The sequence below is a fragment of the Pseudopodoces humilis genome, chromosome 5, assembly GCF_049639895.1.
Source record: "Pseudopodoces humilis isolate 2021_Gansu_Grassland_sample_001 chromosome 5, ASM4963989v1, whole genome shotgun sequence".
Classification (NCBI taxonomy): domain Eukaryota; kingdom Metazoa; phylum Chordata; class Aves; order Passeriformes; family Paridae; genus Pseudopodoces; species Pseudopodoces humilis.
Genome location: NC_142204.1, coordinates 19,386,878 through 19,401,220, shown reverse-complemented (window position 1 = coordinate 19,401,220; position 14,343 = coordinate 19,386,878). Strand labels below are relative to the sequence as shown.

Genomic DNA, 14,343 nt, shown 5'->3' with positions numbered 1-14,343 from the left:
AGGAAGGCTCTTCACCTTTAGGTGAAGGGCCGACCGTGGGCTGACCGTGGCTGTTTCTCTTCAGGGGTTCAAAGATCCCGTGTACCGGGCCCGGAGGAAGGAGTTTGCAGATATCGCCTACAACTACAGACAGTGAGTGCCCACGGCATGGGCAGAAAGCAAGCCCTCATCTCCTGCCCTCTCCTAGGCTGCTCACCCTGATGGCTAGCCCTGCTTTTCCACAAGCATCCTCCTGCTGTTGGCTTTTCCCTGCCATGTGTTTAAATCTTCCTGTTCGTGCATTTATCCCCAAATCGCAGCAAAACAAAACGAAATTGTTCCAGGCACACGTTCAGAGGAGAAATCTCCCTTCTCTCCCCACAACACCCTTCTTTCCCAGCTTTGTTCCCTAATTGAGCAGCAGACTGTTGCTACTACAAAGACCTGAGCATTGAATAAATCTGGTATTCCCTATTAAACTGGGGCTGAAGGAGGAGTGCCTATCATTAACATTAAAGCAGGATCTGCATACACTATTAAAATAATGAGTAGCTTATGGTTCTGCTGCTAATCCTGTGTCTGTTACCCTACTTTTATCATGCCTAATCCAGCTGCAATCAGCAATTTAGGCTTTCATTTCCCAAGAAAAATAAATTAATAGAGATGATAAATTCAGTCAGAACAGGCTTATTTGATTGCTTTCAATGATCAGATCTGAAGGAGAAAAAAAAAATGTTCCCAGAGACACGTGTATAGGTCAATACTATTGGGCCTGATTCTTGCTGGACTAGTTAAAAGCTGTGTTTGTAAAGAAAAAATTAACATATATTGTAAATTTTGGGCTATGCTTTGCACAGGATCAAAAGATAGCCCCTGATCCAAAGAGCTAATAATGTAATCAAAAAATGAGAGACAAAATTGGACTGGTAGGTGGAAAGTACAAAGTGTCAGGTGAAAAAAGTCAGAAATCCAGTTTATAGCTAGAAAATTTGGATAAGATTTGGTGTCTAGATGTGAACAGATCTAATGTCCATTCTTTGATATCCCACAGAAGATACAGAGAAGTGGGCAGGCAGAGAGGCACAACCAAAGTTATCAGGCTTCACTGAAAAAGCAAGGGTTCTTAAGTTGTGAAGGTGCTACACAGCTGCAACAGTGAGATGGGTCAGTGCTTGGTTGTGTTGTATTCTTCCTAACATTAATTTAATCCTTTTCTGTATCCCTTCTTTTGCATCTTTTTTGTTCTCTTCCTTTGCGCTGTTTGTCTCTACTTCGCCTTCACTTTTTTGCCTCCTCTCGTGATAGATTTACCCACTGTTTTTGTTGAATGTTTAGTTTCCCTGACTTCTCTTTTCTTTGCTTTTAGCTTGCCTTTTCCCTCTGCCTTACTTTGCTTCTGGCCCCATTGACCCTAGAATTTTTTTTTAATTGAAATTTGAAAGGTTTTTAAGCCAGAGCTTCCCCCTGTATCCCTGGAAAGTGGTTGAGGATTATTTAGGAGTGTTGTAGGAACAAAAAATCCCCCAGCAATCTTCATAATTCAAGGTGTTTAAAGCTCCACAGATCAAGGAGAACTAATATAGAGAGACAGAAAGTGATGGTTCTCCAGAGGAGCTGCCCTGAGGCTCAAGAAAAAAATGAGGGAGTGGGAGATGGTGGGGTGTCATCAAGAATTTTACAATGGATCTTTGGAGCTTGGAAAGCTTCAGAGTTATTCTAGCAGTGCTGTTAACCCTATTAAGTTACTTAAACCCCTTTGATTTTTCAAAGCTGCTGGATTCACCTATGACCTTAACATTATTGCTAAGAAGTTGGTTATTCACAGGAGGCCAAACAGCCCTGCTAGTGATGTACAACTCCTGTTAGCTTCAACTAAGCACATGGAGGCCTGAGGGTGGGATTTAATTCATAAGTACTCCTTACAATTATAAAGTCCAACTGGCTGAAGTCTGTGCCTCTTATGGCACAGAGAACAGATCAGAATTTCTCTGCCACTGCAACAGTTTTATGGAGCTGATGGTTTCATGTTTTTACAAAAATAATTAATATAATGCTCACTAGAGCAAGTAAAACAGCTCCTTCATATCTAGAAGGAAAATAAATTGAAATCAACAGCCAGCAAGTATTTTAGAAGAATGCCTTTAAAAGCCAAAAATCACTGATTTATTTTTAACACAATAATGCAAGGAGCATTGTCTAAAGGCCATTATCTCAGCCAAGATCAGTAGAGTCCTTTCCAGCCAGTGCCTAGGGATAAGTGAGGCTCCTTTTGCACCTGCGTGGCAGCCCAAAAGTATCTCCCCTCCTGCACCAGCAGCTCCTCGCCAGCCCTAGTAAAGCTGCAACATGAAGAACATTTACATGTTTTGTAAATGGCAAGTGGGAAAGGACAAAGAGCATGATGTTGATGGAATAGGACATTTTCTGTGGCTGCTATTGAGGGTATCCATTTTCTTTCTAGTGGCCAACCTATTCCTCGTGTCACCTATACAGAAGAAGAAAAGAAAACTTGGGGCACTGTCTTCAGGGAGCTGAAGAGTCTGTATCCAACTCATGCTTGCTATGAACACAACCACGTGTTCCCACTGCTGGAGAAGTACTGTGGCTACAGGGAGGACAATATTCCCCAGCTTGAAGATGTTTCAAATTTCTTGCAGAGTAAGTTCGAAGCACCTAAAAGAACCAAATGGAATGAAAGGGCTCAACCATCAGTGGGGGGTGGTGCTTCCAGAGAAGGAAAAACAATCCCTGATTTTTCGAAGGTTCCCTATGATGTTTGGGTGCATCACTTAGCCTGTGTCCCAGGTCCTTCTCTAATGCTTCCAGGGGTACAATGGGACAGATGCTCAGATACTGTGCTGGTGGTATACCTGGGCAGAAAATTGCCTGCAATTAAACTCTATTTAACATAAGGAGATTAAAACTAAAAAACAAAACCAACCATCAGCAAATTTTTCCTGCTGTGAGGAGTCTGGAGAAGGATAAATCAAACATATCAGCTGTTTTTAAGATGCTGTCTCTCTGTCCCTTCAGGCTGCACTGGCTTTCGGCTGCGCCCTGTTGCAGGCTTGCTCTCCTCTCGGGATTTCCTGGCTGGGCTGGCGTTCCGAGTGTTCCACTCTACGCAGTACATCCGCCACGGCTCCAAGCCCATGTACACCCCAGAGCCGTAAGTACTCTGGCACACGAAGGGTGTAAAGCTGGAGCACACCAGAAGCAGGGTCAGTCCAACTGGGAATAACTGAGAGGGACTCTGCAGCACTCCTGGGAGCAGATTTAAGGGAGAGCAGCCAAGGCACTGCTCTCTTCTGAAAACACATATGGAGTGTTTCTAGTCTGTTCAACAGTCTGCATCCACTTCTGCAAGTTCTCCTGGGGCAGATGAGATCATTTTGCTAGTGAAGGCTTGCTTGTGTGGTGGCTGGGATGCAAGAGAGCAGTGTACAAGGGCATTTAGCTAAGCTACTAGCACTCAAGTAGTGCAGCAAGGACTCAACCTGTTGCAAGCAAGCTTCTGGCAGTAAGATAGGAGAAGCCCAGACCATTTAACCCATCTCTTTTTCATTTTTGGAGTGTTTCTCTCTGTCCCTGTCCATTGTCCTTTTCCACTTGCCATTTTTAAAACAGATTGCTTATTGTGCTTCATATTGTTGCAATTCCTCCTTGTTTTTTTGCTTCCTACTTTCCACAAACTCTTTTCCCTTTTTTTTTTTTCTGTTTTTGATTCTTCTTGTTTTCCTTCCTCCTTACCCCATTGTCATCATGCCAGGCTGAAACATCTTCCACAGACTTGGCCTTTTTTGGACATCTTACCCCTTTCCCATCTCACCAAATCACTTCCCTGTATTTGAAAAAGTCTAGCAGTCCCTGCTGCTGAGGGATGTATGACACAAAAAATACAAAACCCCTGGGATTTGCATGCCTTTCCATCACAAGAAAAGCTTCAGAGCAAAATGTTTTCCTGTGAATGATATCTGCTTTGTAGGAGCAAATGCACTGCACTCTTGACTGTGTGCTGGCTCTAGGGCATTCTTCCAGCATTGCTGGACTTTTCCTGAATCACAGTTATTCAGATGTCATGTTTTCCTGCAGTGATATTTGTCATGAGCTGCTAGGACACGTGCCTCTTTTTGCTGATCCCAGTTTTGCTCAGTTCTCCCAGGTAAGTTGCTTGGTGGTTATATTATTTATATAGTCAAACACACAGTAATTCAGAGCATGATCCAAGAGCTGTGAAGGGTGATGAAGAGCATCTTTAAGCTTTAAAGCTTTAACCTTTAAGCATACTGTGTAAGGATGGCTGAGATGGCTTGTTTATTGCTTGAAATCTGGACACAATTCACGTAGGTGAAATCATAAAGTCCTACTCCAAACATGATCTTGAGTGAGCTGCTTTTTGACAGGTGCTGTGAAGCCATCATCTTAAAACCTCCCTGCAGATGTTGATCCTTCTGAGTGAAGTCATGTAGCTCATGAGTCAGACGGATTGTTACCTCACCATGATATTCAAATGTTAGGGAAAGTGGAGATTTTGTTTTGTTTTCTGTTGAAGTGACATTGGAGGCTGAGTAAAGTGAGGAACTGTCTCAGCTGTTAACATGGGAGAAGGCTGGAGAGGAGATTGCTTTTTGGTAGTGTTAATGTCTCTGGAAAAGAAGCCAAGGCCTGGTGAAGCAGTAAACTTTTGGCTGCATCCTACCAGAAAACATGGAAATACACGAAGACAGAAAGGCATAAAGACAGAAAGACTGAAACAGAGAAGGGAGAGGGAGAGGGAGAAAAAAGAAAGAAAAGAAGGTTAAAAGAAAGAAGGAAAGAAAAGGCAAGAAGGAAGGAAGGAAAAGGAGGGAGAGAATGTAGGCTTGATGTAACATCTCAAAAGACAAAAGTCAGTTTGATCTAATTAGTAAGTTCTCAGTATTGTCTTCAGCCTTAGCCCTTTCCCAGAAATGGTGTTTCCTTCCAGACAAGCCCTACTGTACCTTGGCTTACTAGGATTTGACATGGTGAGAAGTTGGTCCAATGCCTGTGCTGTGTGTGGGGGGAACCCTCTGACTTTTGCACTGTGCAGTCCTCACTAGAGCAAATCAAGAAAGGAACCTGGTTACATGTGGTCTCATGTGTGTGTGTTTTGAATCCAACTGTTGCATGCCTCCTGGAAAAATATTTAGTTCCCAAGGTATGAATAAGCTCTTTCAAATCATGCCCTGTCATTCAGAAAAAAACAGCTCATTCAAGCCTCCAGGAAAGCTCCTTTAATCAGGACCCATCAAAACAAGGAAGAATATATAAGGTGTGTAGGTGTGATTGATTTGCCTCCTTTTGTCCCTATCATGCTCTCAGATGTTCATTGTAGGCTTGATCAAAAGCCTGTCAAAGCAAGAGGAAAATTTTATTTGACCTCAATGGGCTTTGTACCAGGCACAAAGGATCATGCCTTGTAAATGACATTTGGACAAGACCCTTTGTTCATTTTTGGAGAGATTTCTGGTTTAAAATTGATCTTGCATGATAGGAACATGTCCTGTAAACATTTGTGTGTGGCAGTAAGCAATGGTAACATTTAAAATGTGAGCAATTACATAAGACGGGGCAGGAAGAATGTTTGCAATAAACAGCTTGAAGAATAATGGTTTATTGTTACAGGAAATTGGACTGGCATCTCTGGGTGCTCCAGATGATTTCATCGAGAAACTTGCTACGGTAATTTAATAAATGAGGGCTCAATTTTCCAAAGCACCCTGTGTTGTCTTAATTCTGCTGCCACTGAAGTCAATGATAGAACTCCCATAGAGCTGAATAGGATCAGAGTGAAGACCATGATTGGAAAACCCCACCCTGAAACAGTTGCACTAAAGGAAAATAGCTTTGGCACCCCTTATTCAAAGTGACAGTTGTGATTAAACACAGAAGCCCAAACTAGATTTCCTCCAGCACAAACATATTGGGCAAGAAAAGATTATATGTTACTACATCCCCACAGGAAATTTCAAGAGGCAGCTTCTGTATTTGTTTTACCTTCAAGCATCTCTTCCACTTCGCCAGGCAGGCAATATCCTCTGTAGTCAGCATAGATCACCTGGGTGTTACTCTGAGACTACTGAGACCCAGAGCTGCAAACTTTGAACAAAACCAGGGATCTTCCTCTGAGATTAGTGTCCCCAGTGCCAAATGGAGGCCACCTGGGCAAAGAATTCCACCAACTCTGACACTTCTGATAGATGGGGCAGTTTTTTCTGAGCCAGGGCAGGTATCCCTCCAAAAGGACAGACCCAGGAGTCAAATCAGGCCACACTCCATCTTCCTTCCCTACGGCACCAACAGTGACTGTTCATGCCCCTGCTGCAGTCAGATGCCCTGTGTGAAGCAGAACTCTAATTTTTCTAAACTAAGGTTAGAACTTCCAGGGTTGGCCAGCCAAAGGAAAGCTTTGTTGCTATAATTTCACCGTCCCTGCTGACAAAGATAAGCACAGTAAAACACAACTTTGTTTGTCATGGAACTGAACTGATTCTCAGAAAGAATCTAGTGCTGTGTTTCTCCCAGGAGAAGAATTTTAGTCTGAATTCAGACATTTATTGCATTTATACACTTGAATTTGACACAGGGCAATATTTTACATAGAAATGAAAACTCCAGATGTATTCAAATAAAGGGTGTACACATATTACTTTCTATCAAGGAATTGTAAGTTTCTGTCTCATTTTCTTTCCAGGTTTATTGGTTTACAGTGGAGTTTGGACTATGTAAGGAAGGAGATTCTCTCAAGGCATATGGTGCAGGGCTTCTGTCTTCATTTGGGGAGCTGCAGGTGTGTTCTAGAAAAATATTTCAAATATGTTTATAATTATTCAAATTTATTTTCAAAATGTCTTTGGATCTTTGGTTTTGCTTCATACTTTGTGCATAGACCTAGCATGAAATGTAGTACTTCATTATAGAGCTCTGATATATGTGTAGGTGTATGGATACACAGGGAACTCGCATCTCCTTCTTTCCCAGTAAGTGACTTTATCACTGTATACCACAGGAGCAACTCTTCCCTGTCTGAAATGGGGTGGCTCTTTATTTCTTTCACAGCAAATTCAAACACTCTTACACTGAAATAAATTTCTTAACTTTTTGTTCATAGTATTGTTTATCAAGTAAGCCTGAGATTCAGCCTCTTGTCCTGGAGAAGACTTCTGTGCAGAAGTACCCTGTTACTGAGTTCCAGCCTATCTACTATGTTGCTGAAAGTTTTAAAGATGCAAAAGAAAAACTAAGGTACTCCAGTCATTCCAGAGAAGAACCCATTCTTGCCTGCTGCAAATACAGTGGATCTCATTGGCATAATGGGTCTTGGGTTGACAGTCATGTTTTGAGAGGCATCAGAAAAATTTGTGCAATACTTAATGATAACAAACATTTTATATCCTCAGAATCTTGGGGAAAAATGAGTAGTAACAGGAATATACCTCATGCATGAAGACAAGAATTTGTGCTAAGTGTAACTAAGAGCTTCGTCTGTCTAACCAAAATTCAACAAAAAAAGATTCTGTTCAACTGCAGTGATACCAACATTTAAGGTCAAATCTGGCTAACTAATGCAAACCAAGTAACTTGAGCCATTACTAGAATTAGCAGTTCTTGTAAAAAAACCAAAAATATCTTTTATTATCTACTTTTTCTCTGAAGTTATGTCCAGGTTCAGCTCTGATTCTTCAAACAGGAATGGCTCAGCTCGTGTTGGTGTTTAGCTTGGTTCTCACCTTGACAGCATTCCTATTCCTGTTGAAACACCAACACACCACCATATTTCTGGGTGTTAGTCAAGCCACTGGGGGTTAGCCTGGGTTCACACTAAACATGTTTTTCACTTGGAGATGCTGGACTTGTCCCAGACCTGCAGTCCCTTATCTTCCCCTATCATTCACAGATAAATTTTGCTACATCCCAAGATATTCTGCTACCTCAGGCTCCCCAGCTCTGAGGTCTTCCTAGCTCTCTCCCCTGCTGCTTCCTTAATTGTCATAAGTCTGCAGCTTTTCCTTCTGCCCTTTTCTCTGGGGAAATACCTGGGAAAGATGGCATTCTCTTCTGGGCTGTGCTTTCCACTTGAGGAAGTGGAAAATCCTGCTTTACTTAGCTGCAACAAAATATCTCGGAGCTTTTTTTCACTCGTTTCAGTGACCAAATTGAAAAAGTGGTTAAAATAGAGGTTCTGGGGGTTGGTCTAGTGCCTGTGTTAGTGACTTGAATCTAGACATGCATGTTTGTGGGTCACAGAATACCTTTCTGAAAAATTATTCTGAGATTGACCTAAAAGATCTCAGTTTAAGGCATCTTCTTCTAACTGGGATCTTCAGATGAGATTTAGGAAAGCCATCTTCTAATGTGATCTCTCCTCTCAGAAAAAATAGACCAATGCTGCTAAATTCATCATAGTCAATGTAATATTTTTTCACTCTCACACCTAGTGACCTGCTCATACTGAATTCTGTTTGAGACAATGTCCTTAGCTGGTGATAATAAGGTTTAAACTGAAGAAGCTTTGTGGGGGTGGCATCTAGCATATTCCACTGTTCTAGTTGTATGGGATTTACCCTGCTGAGCCACAGTCTGTGTAGTGGGGCTCCGTAATCAACTCCTGCGTGCTTCCCTTCCTCTTTCAGCAATAACTTCAGTAATCCAAAGCAGATATATAAGCCAGTATCCTGCTGGGGTCTAAATGGAGCCTGGAACAATAGCTCTGACCATCTCATCCCATTCAGAGCCCTTCTTTCCACAGTTCTGTGGTTATGCAAATTAATACTTTTCCCAAGACACCAAAATATTAATGATTCTGACATGGATTTAACTATTTTGCAACAGAGAATACTGCTTCATTCCCTTCACTATTGTCTAGCTCTTAAATTTCCTGGAAGCTGCCAGGTAATTTAAGAGCTAGACCATGTCAGAAGTTAGGTCTCTACTTGCTCCTTGACATGCCAGGATGGCATAGACCCTTGGCCTTAATTCTCCTGGAGCTCACACTTGGATTAGAATTCCTACATTTTGCAGTAACAAAAGGAAGATGAGGTTTTCAAGCTCGGCAGATCCCAGTTGCTACATAGCTGGCCTGTACCAGGAGCAATGTTGCCATGCCAATAGCTTAGTTAGTCTTACTCAGAAAAAAACAGGTGGTAAGGACAAATGCAGTTACAAGTGAGCTGCAGAACACTGTAGGTCTCAGATCAGTCAGTAGGAATTTCAGTTATTTCCTCCCATAGATTTTCTTATCCTCACAATCAACAAATGCACACACCAAGAAAAGAGTTAGTGAAAAAAAAAAATTCAACTGTACATTTGTTTATGTTTTTTCCCTCAGGAAATTTGCTCAAAAAAAATTTCAACTGTACATTTGTTTATGTTTTTTCCCTCAGGAAATTTGCTCAAACAATCCCTCGTCCTTTCTCTGTTCGCTATAATCCCTACACACAGAGGATTGAAGTCTTGGACAATGCAAAGCAGCTGAAGAACTTAGCTGACACCATCAGTAGTAAGGAACTGCAGATTTGTTACCTTGAATTCCTCAAAACTTGGGCCAGAAATAGGAACCACAAGATGGATTCCATCTGGTTGCATTTAATGCTCTGAGCCTATCCAAGATAAGGCAGCATACATCTTCTTTCTCATGAAAAAATTACTTCCCAGTTCCAGCCAAGCTTCAACAAGCTTGACTGTAACTTGTTAAATCTGAAAAACCCATTTTTGGGGGAGATGCTAGGAAAAGTCAGATGGCCTTGAGGTGGATCCTGACATGTGGCTCTAGCTGTTTTCAGTAAGGAAGAGAAGGAGAAGCATAGCTTCTTCATCTTCCCCCTCACATTGGCTGGCCTGCTGAGAGCCAGCTCCTCTGATCCTGTGAGCCAGCCTCCTATGGCTAATGAAGGCAAAGGATGACTCTGCAGACCTAACTCCAGTAAGAACCTAATAAACATGCCCAGTTCAGCACTTCTCTGCTCACCTCATTCTTTAAGAGAATGGATATTAAAGGGTAAAAACATACAGGAGTGTTAGAAATGTGTTGGTTCTGGAATTAACTACTCTGATTATTTCCTTTGCAGGTGAGATTGGGATCCTTTGCAATGCCCTCCAGAAGATCAAATGAAGATTTGCTGTAACCTGCTAGTGACTAGAAGCTATCATGTACAAGTGCCAGTCTTGATCTAGCCTCAGTCTATTATCTTCTAGTGTACTGCATTAATACTTACGTTATATATCTTAATTGTTAGAGATTAGCAGAGAAACAGACATCTATAGGAGACCCTCAACTCTTTTGGCCTTCAGACACTAATCCATTTTTTTCTCACTAATGTATAAAAATTATCTTTTTCCTGGGAATCTGGGAGAAGTCTGTATACATTTTGTGCCAAAGGCTAGCAGAAGGAGATCTTCCCCATGCAGAGCTATAATCTGCTGCACCCATGATGTCTGAGACCAGGGGTGGGATGTCAATGATGAGCAGATTGATCCTCCTTGCCTTCTCTCACAGTCACTCTCCCCTCAGTGCCTCCCAGTTGTCCAAGATTCCCATGGAGTCTGAAACTCTATACCTTTTGGGGTATACAGGGAGATTTTTCAGGGTACAAAGGGAGATTTCTCTTCACGGACATATGCAGCTACTCACAGTGGATGGCTGATGCGTGAAGGCCACATTTTTTTGTGTGTGTGTCCTTCCCTGAGAAGTGTCTCTTAACTTTCTGGTTTCACAAGGTGGAAACCAGCACCTTGGAAGTGGAGAGGAAGAAGCCTGTTATAATGCAGCTGAAGATGACAGAGCCTCCTAACTCAGTGCATCTGTGGCTAGAGTCCCCACCAAAGCCATGGAAGACCTGGGTCAGCTCTGTACCAGTCTAACTGCATTCAAACACAAACATGTTATCTTTCAAGACAGGTCCTAAGTAACAACACCTTTTTGTATCTCCACTGCCCATCTGAGCTTTAATCTCTCTTTTTTAGGTGAAAGCAGTTTTGTTTTTCCTGGAGTATATGTCAGCTGAGTCAGCAAATGGAACCAAAGGTGACTCCAGCTTAACTCAATGGCTGAGCATGGAGAGAGGAGTTTTGCTGTTCAGGAAGCTGTTTCTGTATTTATCCAATAAATTTCACTCAAATCAGCTAAATGCCCTCTTGGACTGGTTCACATTTTATAGTGTCTCCTTGTAGCTCCCTGGTTGAAGGAGGGGACTTGGCATTGGAGCAGAATGGAGCACAGCGAAGCTGAGCAGCGTTTCCAGCTTGAAACAATTTTGCATCATGACACTAACATGGCTCAGGGGTCACATTTCTGTTAGAGGATTGAAAGATGGAGAGGGATTTTAAAGCTCATGAGTCTCATACCTGCCATAGTACTAATTTTCTATTTATGGTTTGAAAATCAATACTGCTTTAATGTAGGCATCATCGTTTAGGAAGATAAGAAAGTATAGTTCTTTTCATTATATATAGTGGGTAATAATATTAATCTAAGATTACCAGCTGAAACCCTTTTCAATAGACATATGCTTATGCAAAATGGTATCATTTTGGTGCTTTGCAGTAACCTTTTTTATCTCAGCATCTTTTTATTCCTTTTTTTTTTTCTCATCACATTGTCTCTCTAGATCTTTCAATCCCACTTGACATGTATTTTCAGTGTGAAAGTAGCCCATATAATATTATATTATATTATATTATAATATAATAGGACCCATGAGGTAACTGTATGCTACAAAGAGACAATTTCATCCCTAGGGTAAAGTCTTTCAAACTAATCCTCAGACAGTTTTCCAAGCTCCTCTGCTTCTGGCTGTTGCTATGAATGACAGGGGCAGTAGTTCTACAGTGATATTGAGAGCCCAAGACTCATGATTTTCTTTTATGTGCAAGTGGAATGGTTAGAGACTATTGATGCCACATGTCTGGTTCTCTGTCCTTTAATGCAGGTTTAAATGAGCAATAGCTCCAGCCAAAGCAGCATAGCATGGCTGCTCAACAAGACAGATGAGAAAAAATTAAATGTTCAGCATTTTAAAAGCAGAGGAAATGTATGCAAAGTAGATTTTCTTGCAGAACAAATAATCTTGTACATAAGTACTTTAAATATTACAAATAAATCACATTTTAAATAGTACTCCTTAATGGGTGACTTCTTATTTCCAGGCTTAAAGAAAGTTCCAGCTATGTAGGAAAATGCTTTTTGTGTTATCTGACCAGTGTAAATCCTCCTTATATGGTAACCACTCAAGTCTACCAGAATTAAATACCCAGGTAGGACAGGATGCCCATCTGAGTTGCTCCCCAGCACAGAAAAAGTTTCTCTCACACAGGCTGGTTGTTACTCATCCAGCCAAGATTATGAGCCTGAAAGAAACCCTTCCCAATGTGTGCCTTTACTCAGAAATGCACAACAAAGCCCAGCTTGCTCTACTTTTGCATACTCTGTAAGTCTTGGAGTGCTACTCTGAGTAACCTATCCCCAGCTAAGCTTTTAAGTAACCTTCCTCTCTTCTGTCCCACTATGATGACATTTCTTGCTGTCCTCATCTCCAGCTCAGTTTCAGGTGATCAAAGAAGGTTTTCGTGAGACCCTTTCCCTTACAGGGACATTGGCCCAGGCCAATGGTTGTGACGGAGGGAGGACTTTTTGGCACAGGTGGACTCCTCTGGGTGTCTTAAGATGCCTACATCTGACAGCAGCCTTGGAGAAGGGACCAAAGAATTCCCCAAAGAACGCAGAAATTGTTGAAAAAGGGATTAAGCACAGGGGCAGTCCACAGGAATGCATTATTTTTGAACCTCCTTCTGCTGCTTCAAACCATGCTGGCAGCTGTCAGAGAAGACATTTTGATGTTCAGATGTAAACATCTAAATTAACCTAAATAAACTAAAAATATTAATGCTGCATCCATCTCAAGTGAGTGGTGCTTTGCTCATACAGGATAAAGATACCAGCAATGGTACCAGATTAACAAAAGGGCAGGTTGTTTGTGGTGATCAGACAGGGCCTTCTTCTCCTGTGCTCAGTTTTGCCACCACTGCTAGTGGAGGGAAGTGGGAGTGGGAAGAGGTGTTTTTCCTCTTGTAGTCCATTTCTCCACCCAACTAATTCAGTTGAAGCTGCCATTCAACTGCCTCTGAGGTGCTCCCTTGCCCTCCTGGAGTCACCTGGGACACAAGGCAGGCCTGGAGGGTGCTGCAGTGTGCATGAGGGATGGGTTCTGAGTCAGGGGTGGGCTCTGCATGGCAGACAGTGGCCTGCCCCATGGCCCCTGGGCATGGCTGGGACACCCCTCTTCCCAGGCCAGCACTCACCACACCCTGCAAAGCCCCCTGCACCTGAGGTCTGCAGGAGCCAACATTCCTCAGGATGCTGAGACCTCCCTCCTGGGCACGGTGCTGCGAAGTTCACCTCGGGTTTGTCTGTCAGTAGGGAAACAGATAAGGAAATCAAGACTTTCCCAGTGCTCTCTCTTAGCCCAAGAGAAAACTGGTGCTGTCGTGATCCTAGAGGACAAAATTTTGTTTATCTTCCATGGCTAGGGAAGAAGTATGAGCACAAAAGAGCACTTAGGGGTGTGACTGAGCCAGGATAAGCTACGGGACACATAAAAAATGGCTCCATCTGTAAAGGGAGGCCAGAGGGGTGGTCTTATCTCTGGACCTGCAGATGGCCTCCCCAGGGGGTCTGGCACACTGTAACTTGAGATTATGGGTGCTCATATCCAGAAATGTTTTTTTTTTTGATGTCAAGTGTAAGGGAAGGGAAGATGTGCCTGCCCTGTCAGGACCAGAGCTGAATTCCCCTGGAGCTTGTCCTGCCACCCACAGCAAAGATGTGACCCTAGTCTTTTTGAGAGCCTGTTTAACTGGAGATAAAACCAGGACAGAAGCAAGTTCCAATGGAGGAACACAGAGTGGAGCACTCCTCTCTTGCTGGGGTAGGGTAGAACAGATCCTGTGGTAGGAACAGCTCAGAAGTAAGCAATGAGTTCTGACTCTGGCTGAGGTCTCTCTGGCACCCCTGGAACTGTGTCTGTGCGGAAGAGACAACACTTGGATTGGGCTGTGATTTGGGAGAAGAGCCCATTGGTTCACAGAGGTTATAGACAATACAGAGAAAGTGCCAGTGAGGTAAGAGAGAGTGGGGATGAAGGACAGTCTCAGACATTGTGCAGGTCAGTCCAGACTGGGAGATGTAAATAGAGCTCGGGCTAATTGCCTCTCCACAAAGGAACCCCTATCCAGGGCTGAGCAGCTTGCAGACACCTTCAAACAGAGCAGGAGGACAGCACTTTGAAGTTACCCAGGGGAGGAGGGCCGTCTTGGGCTCTTGCACACATCCTACAGAGGCGGCTTCCC

General features: G+C 42.7%; 1 protein-coding gene across 2 annotated transcripts in view; it reads left to right on the top strand.

The window, feature by feature from the left end:
- PAH (phenylalanine hydroxylase) overlaps positions 1 to 11,126 on the top strand; it is a 32,912-nt gene extending 21,786 nt beyond the window's left edge. Inside the window, exons 5-14 of one of the 2 annotated variants that reach the window (XM_014256897.2) lie at positions 65 to 132; positions 2,441 to 2,637; positions 3,013 to 3,148; positions 4,072 to 4,141; positions 5,626 to 5,682; positions 6,695 to 6,790; positions 7,112 to 7,245; positions 9,384 to 9,499; positions 10,068 to 10,149; positions 10,963 to 11,126. In XM_014256897.2, the coding sequence (XP_014112372.1) occupies positions 65 to 132; positions 2,441 to 2,637; positions 3,013 to 3,148; positions 4,072 to 4,141; positions 5,626 to 5,682; positions 6,695 to 6,790; positions 7,112 to 7,245; positions 9,384 to 9,499; positions 10,068 to 10,111 (918 nt within the window). In that variant the 3' untranslated portion in view covers positions 10,112 to 10,149; positions 10,963 to 11,126. Of the gene's footprint in view, positions 1 to 64; positions 133 to 2,440; positions 2,638 to 3,012; positions 3,149 to 4,071; positions 4,142 to 5,625; positions 5,683 to 6,694; positions 6,791 to 7,111; positions 7,246 to 9,383; positions 9,500 to 10,067 lie in introns of both variants that reach the window. The other variant, XM_005527878.3, reaches the window with a different exon arrangement.
- The last annotated feature ends 3,217 nt before the right edge of the window (positions 11,127 to 14,343 follow it).